The sequence below is a fragment of the Dipodomys spectabilis genome, unplaced genomic scaffold, assembly GCF_019054845.1.
Source record: "Dipodomys spectabilis isolate Male_0828 unplaced genomic scaffold, ASM1905484v1 ptg000262l, whole genome shotgun sequence".
Lineage (NCBI taxonomy): Eukaryota > Metazoa > Chordata > Mammalia > Rodentia > Heteromyidae > Dipodomys > Dipodomys spectabilis.
The window spans coordinates 805,814-824,794 of NW_024870939.1; the positions used below are offsets into that span (position 1 = coordinate 805,814).

The 18,981-nt window shown below is 44.9% G+C and overlaps 1 protein-coding gene across 7 annotated transcripts in view; it reads left to right on the forward strand.

Moving 5' to 3' along the window:
* Dysf (dysferlin) overlaps nucleotides 1-18,981 on the forward strand; it is a 210,198-nt gene that overhangs the window by 9,574 nt on the left and 181,643 nt on the right. For 4 of the 7 annotated variants that reach the window (XM_042699705.1, XM_042699708.1, XM_042699706.1 and 1 more), the window contains exons 2-3: nucleotides 13,532-13,587; nucleotides 14,699-14,790. In XM_042699705.1, the coding sequence (XP_042555639.1) occupies nucleotides 13,532-13,587; nucleotides 14,699-14,790 (148 nt within the window). Of the gene's footprint in view, nucleotides 1-965; nucleotides 1,181-13,531; nucleotides 13,588-14,698; nucleotides 14,791-18,981 lie in introns of those variants that run through there. The other 3 variants (XM_042699707.1, XM_042699702.1, XM_042699704.1) reach the window with 1 other exon arrangement.

Here is an 18,981-nt window from a genome sequence, read left to right on the forward strand (position 1 = left end):
GAGTTGAAAGTTTACTTAGGGAAAGCCTGCTAATAATCAGGCATGGAATTTAGGACAAGTAAGGTGATTGGTTAGTGAGGAATTGCGGGGCGTCTACGGGGTGTTGGGATGTCGATGTGAGAAGCCAGGGTCCTGTGGTCAGGATACGCTGGAGAGGTGCCTGACGCCCCCTTGCAAGTGTGCTAAGGACTATCACCGCTCCAGGAGGAAGACATAAGCAACTGTTTCCACGGAGGTGATGGTGTGTATGTGGGATACGAGTGTAGAGATTTCTGGAAGCAGGGACTTGAAGAAGGGATTGGACTGCTATGCAACACAGTGTAATTTACATACAGACTTCAGTTCCCAGAGATGAGCAGTCCTAGCGAGCCATAGAGAAAGCTCAGAGGCGCCTTTGCAGGAGTTCGAGCCTCGGGATTTCCTCTGGACCAGGGTTCTCAGCAGATCAGAAAGGCCCCTTGGCAGCCAGAGCTAGCGCAGAGCAGCGGTTGGCGAGCGCTGGCGCCGGGCGGGTGTCGGGGGCAGAGCTGTGTGGACTCAGGGACTCAGAGCGCGAGGCGCACAGCGCAGGGCGCACTCGCCGCTCCTGTCTCCTCTCTCCCGGGGACACGCTGGTGTCCTGGTGGTGATCCCCACACCGTCCGCCTCCATTCATTTCTCCCGCCCTGGCCACGCTCTCGGGCACTGGGTGAAGTTCGCTAAGCTTAGGCCCATGGAGCCCCGGATTCTGGAGACTCCGAGTCTGCGCTTGGCCAACAAACGTGCGCTCCACGCCAGCTGCACTTTCTTTCTTGGGAGCAAGAGACCAGCGCCCCCACTGGTGCATCTGACCCCTGCGCAGCCCTGCCAGCTGCCGATTGGACGGATCTGGACGGGGTCTGGAGGGGTGGACCCGCCCAGTGGGTATCCGGTGTCCTCCAGGCGGCCTCTCCTCAGGGGCTGGGCTACTTCTTGGAGGCGCAGCGCAGGCGACGGCTCCCCTTTGGCTGGGCTGCCTGGGAGCTGCGCGCTTGCCGGGTGGGTGTCTGGGTCCGGTGCTCCTGCTCCCTCGTTGCTTGCCGGTGCGTTCCGTGCTCCAGGGGCTGCCCAGCCATGCTGTGCTGCCTGCTGGTGAGGGCCAGCAACCTCCCCAGTGTGAAGAAGGACCGCAGCGACCCTGTCGCCAGCCTGACGTTCCGAGGTGAGAGCCCCGGGGGCCGCCGCGCCCACACTCGGTCTGGTGCCACCCAACTTTGAGCTCACTGCCCGCTCTGTACCCAGACTGGGAAACTAACCCCAAACCAGCTCACAGTTTCTTTCGTCAGTAGGATCAGAAATCCCACTCTGTGATTGGCAAGAATGAAACACAGTTCAATAAAGGTTATAGGCTTTGGAAAATTGAAAGTGCCATTAATATGTCAGTAATTACCACTTTACTAGAATGATTTCGGAAGGAAAATGTCCCCACTCTTACCGAGCAGTGGGCATAAGGCATGGCTGGAAGATGTGTGTGGGAAGTAGAGAGGAATCAAGGCCACTTGACTGGGTATGTGCTTTGAAAGTGGTGTGTGTTCTGCCCATCCATCCATCCATCATCCATCCATCCGTCTGTCCATCTGTCCATCCATCCATCCACCCACCCACCCACTAGTTCAGTAATTTATCTTTATGGAACACTAGCCATATTGAATTCACCATATATGTCTCAACCAGAAATAAGAGGAACAGAATAGGATGAATAGGCCTTAAACAAGGAGGCTTGAAGGGTGTTTAAGGCATTTGTTTTTCTAAATTCAAGGAGCTAATTTTCTATATATGGTGCTTAGACTGGAGAGGGTCTTTCCCTGGGATAGCAAAGCAATCACACCCTCTTCTACTCCCCAGGCTCCTTGGCCACCACTTCAGGCAGATTCCCATGAGAGAAGTGTCTCAGGAGGGGAAAGGGAAGAGGAAGGATCTGTCAAAATTGAGAGAAGGAACAATAGCTGTGAGTCAGGACGCTAGTTCTGTGGAGAAAGATAAGGAAAGGAAAGAGGGTTTCCTCTTAGTAGGACCTATACTCTGTGGCTTCGTGAATTTTTTTTTTAATATGTGTTGCAAAAGATGGTGAACTATAGGGGAGTGAGTGACAGTTTTTCATGAAGGTTGAAGGCCATGGGGACATCAAGGGGACTTCTTGGTCACATTATCTCTGTGGCATTCCCTTCCCCCCAACACACAAATACATAATAATGATAGATAGATGACAGTCAATTTAGCAGAGTGAGTTCTAGGTATAATTTCCATTCTTTGTTATAGGAGGATTTATAAAACCATTCCTTTTTTTGAAAGATGTGGTTTGAAACATTTTAGACAATGTTGCTATTTCCATTGATTATTGACTTGCCAGGTAGTTCATAGTGCAAGAACAATTTTAAGACAGGAATCTTATGTCTCCCTGCTTTTCAGATGCTGCCCGGTCCTCCCACTGTTACAAAAGTTGTGGAGCAGTCCTGGGATATGGCTCAGTGGTAGAGCACTTTTTTGGTACTAGTATAGGCTTTGAACTCAGTGCTTAGGTGCTGTCTCTTAACTTTTTCACCTAAGGCTGGTGTTTTACCACTTGAACCACAGCTCCATTTTTGGCTTTTTGCTGGTTATTGGAGACGAAAGTCTCATGGACTTTTCTGCTTGGTCTGGCTTCAAAGCACAATCCTCAGCCCTCAGCTTCCTGAGATCTGGCTAGGATTACAGAAGTGAGCCACCGACATCCAACAGTAGTAAAACACTGTGTAATATGCACAAAGCCATAGGTTCTACACACACACACACACACACACACACACACACACACACACACACACACACACACAGAGTAAATGAATGAATGAATATAAATTGAAGGCCAATTATGATCAGAAGAAATCCCCAGAGGACATTGAACCCCAGGGACCTTGTCAGCCTGGGATGCCTGGGTGCCTGGATACCTCGAAACTCCTTTGAGCCTGTTCCTGACTCTCTTTGGTTCAGCAACAGTCCAGGGGTGGCTACTAAATGCCTTATTCTGCCTATAAGAAACCAGAAAGTTGGAGAAGTTACACGATGTGTCCATGTCAGTGGTCACAGCAGGGAGTGATGACCAGAGCTAGGAGTGGCACTGCCCTTGAGTCAGAGAGGTGACTAAATCTGTTGAGATCCCGCTTGGCGGTTGCCCTGGCCCAGATACCCTAAGCGTGAGCTCCTGCTGGTCTCCCTCACACTCTCTGTCTCCACCCTACGATATAATACAACATAGCATTTCTGACCATTCAAAGTCCATTTGACTTTCAAAGCCCTCCAGATTTATCACCTTTTCTGCAAAGGCACCTAGGATTCCCCTGGGTGATGTTAGTCTTCACTCTGGATGTAATAGCACCTTGTCAGGTCTGCTAGCAGACTCATCCCAGCTGGCCTGTGCTCAGTCTTCTACTCCACATAGGATGCAGGGATTCATTGAGAGATGGGCCCTGTCTTGTTTATTCATTGACATGGCCCAGTGCTCAGCACAAGTAGACTCTATGTCTTTTCTGGTCTGGTCTCTAGCATCTTCCAGAAACTTCCTTTAGTCTAGGGGTGTGTTCTTCCCACTTGACTATGACCCAGAGTCCTGGAAAGTTTATTTGCAAAACACACTTGAGTCTTGTTGATACTTTTAGAAGGCCCATTGCCAGACTCCCTGTCTCCAACTCTCAAGGAGCTAAGTCTCTCTTATGGGGCCCAGTCTTGGGTGCTTCTGACAAATCTCCCAGTGTTTTGGATACAGAGTCAGAGTTGAGAAGCCCTGAGCCTACCCTGTTCAGGGAGACAGTGGCCTTACAGAGAAGCCAGCTCACACTTTGTTTGCTTCCAGCTTGTTGCCTGAAATGCATGGGCCTGGGCTTGCCTCACTTTCCTTGCAGTTGTTCCTGGGCATTCCAGCCACAGATGAAATTTCAGGACCTGCTGCCCAAAATAGACTATGATGAGCTTTGAGAGCCTTTGGATTCTGAGGCTACTCGTTGGCTTCCCCATTTAAGGACCTCAGGATAGAGCTAATAATGAGTGCTGTTCATGGCATTGTTCTTGTATTAATTAATTAATTAAATGAAGATTTCATGTGATTACCAGTTAGTTGTACCCTGAGGAAGAAAATCACTCCCAATTGAGAACCACCATATGCCAGCATACATTTATGTTTATATGCACTTGTGTTCTAAATTAAGTAAATAAAAGATGTTTTTCTTTTTAAATAATAGGAATAAAAGGGTGTTGGAGGAAAGACATCAGATTGTTGAGGTTAATTCAAGTGGCTGGACTTAGGGTTTACTGTACTTTTGTCTCATGCTTGTCTCTGTCATTCTTACAGTGACTACATACTATGTTTTTTTAAAACGGCATTGGTAGATCTTTTTGATGGATCATTAATGTGAATGAGCAGCTTAAGCTTCATTTCCTGTAACATTAGATAATCTTTGCCTCCTCTTCTGTCCTTACCGTTTCCCATCCTGTAACACAATTATTTATAAGCCTCTGTTCATGCATTTGGTTCATTGGACAAATATTTATTGCATATCTACTATACTCCTGGTGTTGTGCAAGAGGTAAAAGAAAAGGGCCCCCAAATCTTGCCACTTGAATCAACTTGTTAACAATCTAATGTCTTTTATCTAAGATTTTCCCCCTTCCCATTTTTTTTTTTTTTTTTTGTTGTTGTTGTTCCTGTCCTGGGGTTTGAACTCAGGAGTTTTTTTTTTTTTTCTGCTCAAGGCTAGTGCTCTATGAGTTGAGCCACAGCTCCACTTTTGGCTTTTCTTTTGGTAGTTAAGAAGAGATAGGACTCTCACAGACTTTCCTGACTAGACTGGCTTCAAACCTTGATGCTCGGATCTTAGCCTCTTGAGTGGATAGGATTGCAGAAGTGAGCCATCAGTGCCTGGCTTTAAGATTCTTTTTTTTTTACAAAGAATTTCAGTTATATTTTTATTGGCTATATTAGTTATACAGGGGAATATTCAGTGTTATACTTCCAACATGTTCACAGTGTATTCTAGTCAATCTCACTCCCTTTATCATACTCCATATCCCTCTCCACAAATTATGATTCCCGTTGAGTTTCCTTGTTTCATTTTCTTAGTTGCAAATGGACAGTTTTCAACTTCCTTTATCCTTCCTACTAGCTCACCCCCCTCCCAATGGTTCCCATTCATCTACAGAGTCGACACCCCCTCATTCATCATCAGATTTCATTGAGTTTCTCTGTGCTGCCCTCAAACATGCTTGTGATAATATATTACAAAGTTTTCATTCATTTCTTTTTCCATCTTTTACTCTTATCTTGCTTCTATTTTTAACATATAAGTAATTATGGATATGGATGTAGATATATTTATGTACACACGCATGAATATGTATGTATTTTAGGTCTAGCTTCTACATATAAATGAAAACATACAATATTTTATTTTTTGATCTTGTTTTATCTTGTCCAATATATGTCCTCTAGTTGCATTAATTTTCCTGTAAATAATATAATTTCATTTTCCTTTGGAGATCATTTTTCTTTGGCTGTGTAATATTCCATGGTTTTCTATATATATAAATATATATATATATGTCATATTGGCAAGATTTTGGGGTCCTTTACTTTTACCTTATTTCTTTCTTTATCACTGCTTACAGAGTATACATATATATGTATATAATATGTGTATATGTATTTATAATATGCATATAAAATATATGATATATGTATATATGTATAGATTGTATATAATTATATACAGTTGTATATAATGTATATGTATATAATAATATAATGTATATATAATGAAGTAAAGTAGATTGTCCCATCACAGGAGCTAGACTCATGTTTTCTCCTTTCAGCTGCTGCTGTGTTCTGTCTGTCTGTCTATCCTTGAATTCCTGTAACTTTCTTTATGTTATGGGTAGTTCAGTGGGTGTCAGGAGAGTGTTCCATGCAGGGAAAGCCCTCAGTAATATCTATGGGGTAGATGAGAAATTACTTTGAGGCTACCTGAAGGATCTGAAGGTCTTCTGCAGCTTCTGAGCACCAAGTTCTGTCACCTGATAAAAAGCTGTGTCTGTCTGTCTGTCCTTTTCTCTCAGAGTCCAAAACACTGCATCTTCCCTCTTGCTCTTGGCTCTCTAGGTGGGCACCAGCAGCCACCCATATGCTTTGTCAGAAGCCATCCTCTCCCCTTCACACTTTTTATCCCACACTGACACTGATCAATAGACTCCAGGCTCACTGCCTATGTTCCCACCATTTTCCATTTAAACTTTAAAAACATACTGTAGTAAAGTGGGCACTGGTGACTCACACCTGTAATCCTAGCTACTCCCTAGCTGGGATCTGAGGATCATGGTTCGAAGCCAGCCCAGGCAGGAAAATGCTGAGACTCTCCAATTAACCACAAGAAAACTGAAAATTGAAGTTGTGCTCAAAGTGGTAGAACACTAGCCTTGAGCAAAAAGAGCTCAGGGACAGCACCCAGCACTGAGTTCAAGCTCCATTACAGAAAAAATAAATGAAGCCACAAAAAATTCTGTAGTAAAATATGCATGGTGGGAAATTTACCACCTTTACCATTGATACCAGTGGTATTAAATACATTCTTGGGGCTAAGGTGGAGCTCAGTGGTAGTGCATGTGCTTAGTTAGCATGCATGATGCCCTGAGTTCTATCTATAGAGCTACCTCCCCTCCAACAAACAACCAACCTGTCACCATCATCCATCTCCAGAAGTCTGTCTCCCAGGGGAACTCACTCCTTGTTAAACATTAACTCCTCACTCTAAGGACCTCCAGTCCTGAAAATCCCGAAGACTACCATCCTACTCTGTTTCTGTGATTTTGACTACTGTTCTAGGTACTTCATATTCATGTATCTGGAATTGACATGTATTTGTGTGTGTATGTGTGTGTGTATGTGTGTGTGTGTGTGTGTGTGTATGTGTGAGTGTGTGTGTGAGAGAGAGAGAAGGGGGAGGAGGAGGGAGAGAGAGAGAGAAAGAGAAAGACTGGCTGATTGGCTGAATCATCCAGTCTCGAGAAACATCCAGGGCTTCAACACAATTCTCAAGGATGTTTACTGACCCCCAGATCCACAGAAGGTCTATGGAGAGGGTGTGGCTCTTCCCCTCATTCCCTAGCACAAAAAGCTGTGAGCTGAGAAATGCCACACATAAAGTCACAGCCCTCAAGGTCAGAATTAAGTATTAGGCACAGGATAGGGCCAAATTAATGATGAGGATGAAACTGTTTCCAGATTAACAATTGTGTCTTCCCTTTCCTTGGTGTCTATAAATTATGTCATGTGCTGTGTGACTGTGGCTCATGCCTGTAATCCTAGCTATTTAGCTGAGATCTGAGGATCATGGTTTGAAGCCAGCCTGGGCAGAAAAGATTGTGAGACTCTTATCTCCAACAAACTACTCAGAGAAAACCAGAAGTGGTGCTGTAGCTCAAATGATAGATGGCTAGCCCTGAGCACAAAGAGGCTCAGGAACAGCACCTAAGCCCTGAGGTTCAAGCCTGAGGACCCCCCACCTCCCCACCCCCACAAAATGTGATGTGCTGAGTTTAAACTGACTTTCTTTTTCTTTCTTTCTTTCTTTCTTTCTTTCTTTCTTTCTTTCTTTCTTTCTTTCTTTCTTTCTTTCTTTCTTTCTTTCTTTCTTTCTTTCTTTCTTTCTTTCTTTCTTTCTTTCTTTCTTTCTTTCTTTCCTTTCTCTTTTTCTCTTTCTCTCCTCTCTTCTTCCTCCCTCTCCTCTTTTACCTTTCCCCCTTCCCTTCCTTTTTCTCCCCCTCCCCCTCTCACTCCCCTTTCACTTCCTCCTCCTCCTTCTTCTTTGGTTCCTCTTTGGGACTGTAGCACCCATTGGTGACCCCTCCTTAATGTCATCCTGCAGGTCTGATAGTTGGTTCTCTAACCAGAACTTAGCAAAAACTATCTAAGACTTTTCTTCTCCTCTTTGGGGAAGGCAGGAGAGCAACTGGTTAAATGATACTTAGCTTAGAGCTTGGCATGTATATTGCTTCATTATACTATCTGGGGGCACCAGGAACTGAGTTACCAAGTGGACAACACAAGAGAGGCTGCCGATGGAATTTTCCATGATACTCCTAGAGGCCACAGAAACCAATCTGTGCTTGAGGAAAGGAAGTGGACACTTAGCATCTCTGTTTCCTAAAACCCTACAGCAGACACTTACTATTAGTTCTGTTGGGGGAGCAAAGACCTAGAAAGGTAATGAGGTCACATAGTAGTGGCTATTGACTAACTCCAAAGCCATGTGTCCAAGTCCTGCTGGAGCCCTTAAAACATGGGCTACACAGTTTTCCAGCCTGGGTGGGCCTTAGATAGCAGCGTTGAGAAGATGAGTGATTTTTCCAGAATACCTCTCTACTCTAACGTGCCTCCTGCCATCTCTCCTCCATGGGCACAGAGCCTGAGTAATAAAGTCTTACGATTATCTCTTGGTGAGGAAGGGAACTTGCAGCCAACTTCTTCAGAAAGAAAAGGATCCTTCACTTGGCTTTGCTGTTAGCACGAGGGAGGCATGGTGTCTGTCCTCTGAAACACAGCCCATTTCAAGGGACTGACATAGAAACCCAGTATTACCTTGCTGTCCAGAACAAGGGGTTCCAGCAGGTTTGAGGAACAGAGAGCAGCCATCTCTGGGAAAGCTAGGGAGTCCCAGCCAAACCTACCCAAGGGAACATGGTGGAGAGTTAGTAGATGTTCACTAGATGTATCAGAATAGTGCAGAGTTTCTGTGGAAGAGGATGAAGAGTACTGGGAGTGGACGGTGAGGATGGCTACACAATACGATGTTTTGTTTTGTTTTGTTTGTTTGGTTTTGTTTTGGTTTATTTGTTTGTTTTGGTTTTTAAATTATCTTTAGTTTTCAAAAGGATTTTAACATATATCAATTAATGAGTACAATACATCAATGTCACCCCTTTTATCATTCTCCCCCATCTCTCCCAATTGTTGTTGGTTTTTGTTTTTTGTTCATGGGTTGGTTGTTTGAGAGAACCAGGTTCTGGGCAACTTTACATAGCTATGTTATTTAATATTCACAACCCCTGAGGAAGGTATTATTATGAATTTTCAAATGAGGAAACCGAGGGTGAAGTGTTAAACAATCAGGTCAGTAAGGTCTCAGTTCCCTCTCCTATACCACTAGGAACTATTTGCCCTTTACACGTGCTGCCATCTTCACTAATGATTGCACAGCAATGGAAGGTAAAACTGCTAGGCCCTTACCACTCAGCAAGAGCTTTCCAGCAAATCATGCAGGTTTTCTTCCTACATCCCAGCTACTCAAGTTTTTAAAAAGCCAGTTTTGTTTAAGAATGTCCCTGAGGGAGCAGAAAAATTACTAATTTTAATTCTTGCATATACATAATATGCAATCTTTCATATAATATTATGGTAGTGTTTTACATGTTATCTTATACTGCAACAGCAACATTTGGTGAGATGAAGTGGGAAGTATGTTCAGAGCCCCTCTGCACACAGATAATATGGTGATCATTGAAACGAAAAGCATGGATGTGTCTATCTGAGTTATAAGCTGGTTTGCTTTTATTATGAAATCTCTCTCTCTCTCTCTCTCTCTCTCTCTCTCTCTCTCTCTCTTGGAATGACTCAAAAACTACGATTGTTCATGCTTGAGCATTTGGCATGTGTTTTCTTGAAAATGGACAAGTGAGCCTGCTCCTTCAAGGGAAATGGACAATACTTACCTGTTGTTACCAGTCACAAAGTTTGGGCCCCCAAGCAAAATCTGGAATTTTAGAAAACTTGTTATTTCCAGCTTCCCAGCATGGGACTGCTGATGATACCAATGAGTGGGATTCTTTTGTACTGTGTAATGAAAAGTGTTAATATTTGGAAGAGTTACATAACTCATTGAACCAAAATTTTCTAAGTGACCAATGCTGGTGTTGTAGATTTATCATTGAGTAAAAGATCCAAAGTGTAAGATAGATTACTCAGTTTTAAGGTAACTAACAGAATATACAAAATGTCTATCGATTTAGTTTCAGACTACACATTGTAGCTTACCTTTAAGGTGTTTACTTAAGACATAGTAATTGTTGAGTTATTTATTTTAATTTTTTATTGTTTTTATTTATTTTATTTTATTTTTTTGGTCTGTTGTGGGGCTTGAACTCTGGGCTTGGCCGCTGTTCTTCAGCTCTTCAGCTCAAGGCAAGCGCTCTACCTCTTGAGCCACAGTGCCACTTCCTTTTTATTGTTATTATAAAGGTAATATACAGAGGAGTTACAGTTACATAAATCAGGTAAAGAGTACATTTCTTTTTGGAAATGTCACCCCTTCCCTTGCTCTTTACTTGTTGAGTTTTGATGTGATTTCAAAGTTCATTAAATTATACCCCTTTCTATTACATATCTGGCTGGATTTTCTTCATATATTAAACTAAAAAGAGAAATGTGAACAGATTGAATGCAAATGTAGATATGATAATCTAGTCATTAAAAAGATTTGCAAAAATGTAAATGTTGCATTTCTTTTTCCTTTGTTTTGGAAGGAACAGTTCTTTTTCATAGCAATGTGTCACTTATGTATTGTCCTTATTGCTTTAAATTACATATATATATATATATATATATATATATATATATATGTATATATTGCTAGTCCTGGGGCTTGAAGTCAGGGCCTGGGCATTGTCTCTGAGCTTCTTTTTGCTCTAGGCTAGCACTCTAGCCATTTGAGCCACAGTGCCATTTCTGGCTTTTTCTGTTTGTATGGCACAGAGGAATCGAACCCAAGGCTTCATGCATGCTAGGCAAGCACTCTACCACTAAGCCACATTCTCAGTTCCATTGCTATATATTTAGAATGATTCAGTTTTAATTTTGAATGTGGTGAAAATTTACAGACAAAAGCCCCCTAAATATGGGCTGGGAAGGTGGCTCAGTGGTAGAGCGCTTGCCTTGCATGCTCGAGGCCTTGGGTTCGATTCCTCAGCACCACATAGGCAGAAAAAAAAAGCTGGAAGTGGCACTGTGGCTCAAGTGGTAGAGTGTTAGCCTTGAGCTGAAGAGCTGAGGGACAGCGCCCAGACCCAGAGTTCAGGCCCCACAACCGCCCCCCCCCCACAAATAAAAGCCCCCTAAATAAAAGTTCATTGAGGTCTACAATAGGTTTTTGGTTCATGGGACCAAAAACGTTTGAGAATTGAGATATTTTACGGTGGTTTGTGTCATTCCAGAGTCTACTCATCAATCTTTTCAACATCAGTGATTTGCAACCAGAAGGGAGAGGTGGTTGGGATTTGTCTTTTCCCACTGGAAGAGTTTGTCAGAATCTCTGGGAGGACTCAAGCAGACTGAGCAGATATTTTTGAAATACTTGTTTTAGAATCTACCAAACCCACCACTGTTTCTCTCTTCTCTCTTTTCTCTCAATCTTCTCTTCCCTCCCCCCCTCTTTCTGCTCCTCTCTCTCTCTGTTGTTTTTCTCCTCTAAATCCTGTCATACCCCTGGCCCACATCCTCCACCTTTCTCTGCTTTGCCTTCCCTCCTCCGAACCTGGCAGGCAGGGATGACTGTGGAGGTTGGCCCCTCATGATGGATAAGCATGGAGAATTCTCAACTCTAGGGAACTTGGGGCTCTTGGGATCTTTTCAGATGTTCATGGGCTTTCATGGTCCAAGTTGAATGCAATGAAAGCTGAGCAGTCCAATGGAGGAGACCAAGGACATCTCATTGGGCAGTCTTACGCAGATGGGCTTATATGGGGAGGTCTTTAAGTCCCACTCCAAAGAGAATTTCTGCATCTGGCTGAATACTTTCTACCATCTGTTGAAGGCCCAGGCATTTCTGTTCCTGATGCTTCCTGGGAAAGTTGGACATGTGTAGTCCCTTCTGTGCCCCTGGGGATGAAAAGAACAGCAGGCCAGGCTTTATTACATATCTCCTGGGCCTCTCTGTGGATAAGTATGTCTTTGCAGAAAGAAGGGTTTGCCTCTTAGTAGAGTGAATGGGACCTTCTTTACTGTGATCTAATCAGTCTTGCATGTTGCTCCTCTAGTTGGGAGGCCAGAAGCTATACCAACTCTTTTTTGGATTACTCAGAGAGAGGAATGCACTGTTTGGCTGAGCCACGCACCAGGCCCCTTCCCTCTAGGTCCAATCTCTTTTATAATGATGAGTCAGAGTCAGAGAGAGGGGCACTAGGGGTCTCCCTATACCCATATGGTACCATCTTTCCTCCAAGGTCCACGTGCTCCACTGTACTGGGACAGGCATCCAGAAGAAATGCCCCTCTGTTATATGGGGCTCTGTCATCTGAATCAGATTTTCACACTGTTAGTTCCTGTGTACCCAAAAGCCATGCTGCACTCTCTCAGTCCTCATGAGCCAGTAGAACTACCTTGGCACAGCTTGCTTTATGTGGACTCCTATAAGGCCTTGGATTTGGAGGGTGATTTTGTTTTAATGGAGGTGAAATTCACAATTTAGATGACTTTTAGGTTGCAATGTTGTATGCAGTTGTTATCAATTCCAGATCATTTTTATTAGCCCCAAAAGAAATGTGATGTTCATTGATCAATTATTCCGCACTCTGTCTGCTCCTTATCCACTCCTGGACACAAAATCTGCTTCCTGCCTCTATGGATTTGATAATTCTGGACATTTTTAATTCTTTAAATCAAGTAGTTGCACAAAGGGGTTTTACTTCAACATATTATTCTGGACATTTTGTATACCTGCAATGTGGATATGACTTCTTTTTAAAAAAAGAAATGAACAATAAGAGAGACATATAGTATTTTCTAGGAAGATTTTTCATTTTTAGAATCTAAAACTTACAATTGGAACTAACAATTTGAAAAGTCAGGGATGGTAGATGTAGCTCAGTGGTTAGAATGCTTACCTGCCCTGTTTGAGGCTCTGGCTTTCATCTCCAGCACTGTGGGGGAGAAGTCAGGAATGACAATAATGAACTCAGTTGGGCATTTTCTTCTTCCTTTTCCTTTTTAGCAGTATTGGGATATGAACTCAGGGCCTCATGCGTACTAAGTAGGTACTCTACCACTTGAGTTATAACCTCAACCCTTTTTTGTGCTCTAGTAACTTTTCAGGTATGGTCTCTTGTTTTTACTCTGAGTCAGCTGTAGACATACCTGGTTTATTGATTTAGATGGGACCTTGCTAATCTTTTTTGGCCAGGATGGCCTTGAGCTGAACTCCTCCTGATCTCCACCTATCAGAAGCTGGGATTACAGGTGTGAGGCACCATACCTGGTCAGCTTGGACAATTTTTGAAAAAAAGCATCCTTCTGACCAGGCTTTTGTTTGGTGGTCCCAGAACTGAGAGAGAAGTTGTGTGATTAGATATTCCTTGGTGGGATTCACAGGGGATGGTGTTTTTGTAAGATTTGCTTTGGCCTTTCAATCATAGCATAGGTCTCAAGAGCCGAACCTAACTGGATGGATAATGGTTCAGAATGGGATATGTCACGCTATTTTCCATTTTGTATTTTCTGCAGGGGTAAAGAAGAGAACCAAAGTCATCAAGAACAGTGTGAACCCCGTGTGGAATGAAGTATGTGAATTTTTTTCACTTTCTCTTTGTCTCTGCAGGACAAGTTAGGGGACTCATGGAGGAGTGGCTTTCTTAGTGCTGTCCTTGAGGAGGGGAGGAGCTGGTGATCCAGAGTGTCAACCTGACTCCTAGGACTTTGGGTGGAGGGTTGGTAAATGGAGATGTCTTCCAGTGGTAGCTCTGGCATGGACATCAAAACTTGTCCCGCTTCCCCCAGCCCTGGCCAGCCAGGTAGAACATATCTAATTGCTCCTTTGCCTGCCTTTTCTTCTTCACACGGGCATTGCCTTTGCCTGAAACTATCACGTCTTCACAGCCCTCCTTCATTAACCAGGCCATCCAGTGGCTGCTAATGGTCGATGGCCTCTTGTCCGGCTGTCTACGTATATGTGATATTTGGTGACAAGGCAAGGTGCACATGGGAGCCTTTGTCCTTAGGAGGGTTTCAGAACCTCTGGCTGGGCCTACCAGGGATCTGTTTTTTGGACAAGCACAATGGTTTGGTCCTTTAGAATCCTACCCAGTCACTTGGCTTTGTGTGTGTGTGTGTGTGTGTGTGTGTGTGTGTGTGTGTGTGTGTGTGTTAGTACTAGGGCTTAAACTCAGGGCCTCATACTCTCATTTGTTTTTTCACTCAAGGCTAGCACTCTACCATTAAAGCCATACCTCCATTTCTGGCTTTTTGGTGGTTAATTGGAGATCAGAATCTCACTGAATTTCTTGCCCAGCCTAGCTATGAACTGCAATCCTCAGATCTTAGCCTCCTGAGTAGCTAGGATTACAGGCATGAGCTACTAATACCTGGCTCATCTGGCATTTTTCTAGCTTAATTCTACTCCTTAATGAGTTTCCTGGGGATGAATTGAAATTGGGTTGGGAGAAGAGGTCAGGAGAGAGTAACTTCCTCTTTTCCATTGCCATCAGCTTTCACAGTCACCTCTGAACCTCCGTAACCTGAGTATTCACCCATCCATCCAACCATCCAACCATTATTTACCCACTTACTAGACTTATTCACAGATGCGTGTTTAGTGCTGGGGCATGAAGGAAAACTAGATAGTCTTTTCTCCTGGATACCACTGGTTCAGATGCATTTTCTCTTTTATTCCAGGGCTTTGAGTGGGATCTCAAGGGTATTCCCCTGGACCAGAGCTCCGAGCTTCATGTGGTGGTCAAGGATCATGAGACAATGGGAAGGAACAGGTAAGGTGGCTCAGTAGAGTTTCTCTGTGGCTTGAAGGTATAGATAGGTTGTGGCCCTGGATCTGGGCCCCAGGTTTACTATTTACCAAGGGTTGCCTCTTCTGGGACTGGTCCAGTGGTAGATGCTGGGGAGAAATCTGGCTGCAGCTTCAGCAAACTCAGCCATGGGTACAGTTGAGAGCTGCCCAGACTGCTGGAGAGGGAAGGCGGGCCAGGATCAGGTGTCTATGGTTTGTACCTGCCTTGTGTGCCCCAGGGAGGAGGAGAAGGCTCCCAGTCTCCTGATCCAGTCCAGAGGCTTACAGGGTGGGGCGGGGCTCCCTTCCAGCCCAGTCTGGCTGGTGAGGTCAGGAGAAGAGTGCTCACACACTCCTGGAGACAGACAGGCAAATCTGCAGCTAGCAGGAAGCTTGTTATCCAGAAGTGCTATGAAGAAGACTTAGGTCTCAAGGTGAGATTCCTGGTGTAGAGGTCAGAGGAGTAATATGGGATTGCATGGACTAGATCTCTCTGTGGCAGGATTTCTATTCTGTGAGTTCATGCGCATAGCAGGGAGGGTTGTCAGGCAAAGCTAGCTCTCTCCAGGCAGGTGACAATGTCTTCTCTTGCCAATGGGCTCATGAACCTTGTACTTATTGCTGGTGGGGGTGCAGGAGGGCACCCCAACCCAGCTTGAGATTGATGAGCTGGTGGAGTGTGGGTGCAGGGAAATGCAAGGATGGATGGTGATCAGCCTTAACTGTCAGGGGTCCTTCATGGGCATGTGGGGACATAGTTGTATTAGGTGACAACAGAGGTGGGCTCATATACCTGAGGCTGTTTACTGAAGTCTGAGCCCAAGGATCAGGCCTGGGATTGCTCTGCTGGCCTGCTCACAGGGGAGCCTTTGTTTGGGAACTGGGTCAGCTGGTGTGGTCTCTGAGGCCTGAGGGACTGGCTGTGTGATATTGGGGCAGGTGGAGGGAAGAGAGGAGGAAGGCTCAACAGGAGGGTCTCAGGCAGCAAAACAACATGGAAAGTCTGAAATCTTAAAAGATGGGGATTAAAAATCCAGTGATCGTTGTCTCTGTTTTTCTGTTGGCCATGACTGCAGAGTGGAGTGTCTGCAGAGGGGACGAGGGAATGCTTATTTACTGCACCCTCAAGGATGGACAGCAGAGTGTGATGTGGGCCCAGCCTGCTGCTGAGGGTCTCCTGGGTGTTGCTTGTCCAGCTGTAGACATCAGCCACCTGCACCACACAGGGGTCAGGGGCAGAATCAATCAGGCTAAGCTACCTTCCCACACAGAGGCAATGCGGAGAACAAGGCAACCTTTAAGAAGCCTGAGAGGTGAGCCTGCCAGATGAGGGAGGGAGTAACTCTGGACACTGGGCAGACATTGAAGCCTTCCTGGAGGAGGCCTCATCCTGACTGGAAGGCTGGGCAGGCTTTGGTGAGGTGAGAAAGGGAGGGTATTCTAGTATGGAGGTGTGTAGGGCACTGGGCTCAAGTCTTATAGAAGGACTCAATGTCATGATGTGCAGCCCTGTCAGCCTCGTGAGAAGGGAGCAGTGGGGCTGGATTGGGAGCCAGGCTGAAGATAGCTGACTCATACCAAAAGCTGAGCTGAGTGCTGAGCCTTATAAATGAGATCTCTTTCTTTCAGTTAGATGCTATTCTTACAATTATCATCCTTAAAGATGGGGAGCCGAGGCTCTGAGATAGTGGGGAACTTTTCTCCAAGGCTGGTGATGGAGTTGTGATTGGAGAGTGGGTCTTTGGAACATATTTGTAAGCCTCCTACCCCCATGGTTGGTTGCAGAGGCCTCTGGAGAACTCAGTTTCCCTAATGATGCTAGAGTTGGGAGACATCACTGAGGCAAAGGCAGGCAGTCTGGTTACTGCAGGCTGTGCGGAGGAAATGCATGCTTCATCTTCATTATTGTAGTCTAGCATTTTCAGGCACAATGGGGTTTTCTGAGGCCACAAAAGGAACATGGCAGCAGGAACTAGCATGCAGGAGCTAGACTATATTTTGATCAATTCAAGCGTCAGGCTGGACTAGCAGGGAGACACTAGGCCTGGCCCTGAGGGTCATACAACCATGGAGGGGCTGGTAAATGGTCCTGGGGTCCTCCTGCTGGCCCCCTTAGCTCCTAGGGGAAGCCAGCTACAACTAGCTCCCACATGACCAGTTCACTGAATGTCAATTTTCTAGAAATGAATTCCTCAAACATTCATTTACAGAATTGCTCATTTGCTAATCTTAATAATTTGCCAGAAACTTTTTTCTTATAATTATTTGGATATAATTTTTGTCTTTTTCTGAACAGTCATCTTAATTTTGCATTTCTAGCAATTAAATTGTAGCTAAATCAAGTTAAAATTAAATATATATTCATAAATACCTGAAGAAAAACAACACTGCCCTTGAGGAAATGATTGGAGCCAATGGGATCTGAAGCCTCAACTGCAGTTTCTCCTTCCTTCCTTCCTTCCTTCCTTCCTTCCTTCCTTCCTTCCTTCCTTCCTTCCTTCCTTCCTTCCTTCCTTCCTTCCTGCCTTCCTTCCTTCCTTCCTTCCTTCCTTCCTGCCTTCCTTCCTTCCTTCCTGCCTTCCTTCCTTCCTTCTTTCCTTCCTTCCTCCCTCCCTCTCTTCCCTCCCTCCCCCCCTCCCTTCTTTCTTTCCTTCCTTCCTTCCTTCCTTCCTTCCTTCCTTCCTTCCTTCCTTCCTTCCTTCCTTCCTTCCTTCCTTCCTTCCTTCCTTCCTTCCTTCCTTCCTTCCTTCTCTTTTTCTTTTTTGCCAATACTGGGGCTTGAACAGAGGGCCTATGTGCTGTTCCTTAGCATTTTCACTCAAGGCTAGTGTTCTATCAGTTGAGCTACAACTCAACTTGCAGTTTTTTGGTGGTTAATTGGAGATAAGAGTCTTGTGGACTTTACTGCCTGGGCTGGCTTCAAACTGCAGTCCTCAGATCTCAGCCTCCTGAGAGGCTAGGATTATAGGTGTGAGCCCCAGTGCCTGGCTATCTACAGCAATTTCTTAATGTCTGGTACCTGGGAGACAGTGGAGGGGCACAGTCCCTCAAAGATAGTTTTGTAAAGTCTCCATAACCAGATTGCAAAGCACTTTCCCTCTATTTATGAAAAGTGGAGGGAAAATTAGAGCCCAGAAGCACTGAAAATTAGAAGACTGTAAAATTTAAGAATACATCTAGGAAATCATAAAAACAACCATGTATATTTCAATTTTGGAAGGAAAGGAAGAACACTGAATTCAACTTGGTGACCATTTCACGTTAAATGACTCCTCACTGCTTTCAAGTCACCCCCGTCTGGTCAGGAAGTAATTAACTGTGGCATCCAACTCTCTTCTCTGTGGTTGCACTGAGGACCATGGGGCTTTCTGCTTCATGTCTGAGATTCCTGGAATGTCTTCTGTGAGCTCAGCACTGTGTTCTCTGGGCCTTTTCCCAAGCAGTTGGCTCACAGCCTGAGAGCCTTCTCTCTTGCGCCTTCTTCTCACCTACTATCCCTTCCAGATATCCATCTTCTGCTTTTCCTCTGCAGCTAGAATTACGCTCCAGGCCTCCCTTCTTCTCCATAGTCTCTCACTGCACCTCTGTCCACAAATCTCCTCTCCTCCCCTTCCAGCTCTCCCTTTCCTCTCCTCCCCTTTTCTTTCCTCCTCTCTTCCCCTCTTCTCTACCACTGTCCTTTCTCTCCCCTTTCCCCTCCACTCTTCTCCTCCCTTCTTTCCCCTCTCCCTCTTCCCTTCTTCATTTCCTCCTCTCTCTTTTCCTTTCCCCTCCCCTCTCCTCTCTTCTTTCTGTCTTGTTACCTCCCCTTCTCTCCTCTCTTCTGTATCTTCTCCTCCCTTCCTTTCCCCTCCCTTCCCCTCCTTTCCCTTCACCTTTCCCTTCCTTCTCTCCTGTTTCTTCTCTTCTTTTTTTCCCTACTTCCTTCCTTCCTTCCTTCCCTCCTCCTCCTCCTCCTCCTCCTCCTCCTCCTCCTCCTCCTCCTCCTCCTCCTCCTCCTCCTCCTCCTCCTTTCTCCTCTGTCTCTGTCTCTCTCTCTCTCAAAACAGGGTTTCACTAAGTTGTCTAGGCTGACCTCAGACTCTTTATAATCTGGCCTCAGGCTCCTGAGTGCTGGGATTTCAGACATAAGCCATCACATAGTCTTCATTTTATTTATATTATTCCATAAAAA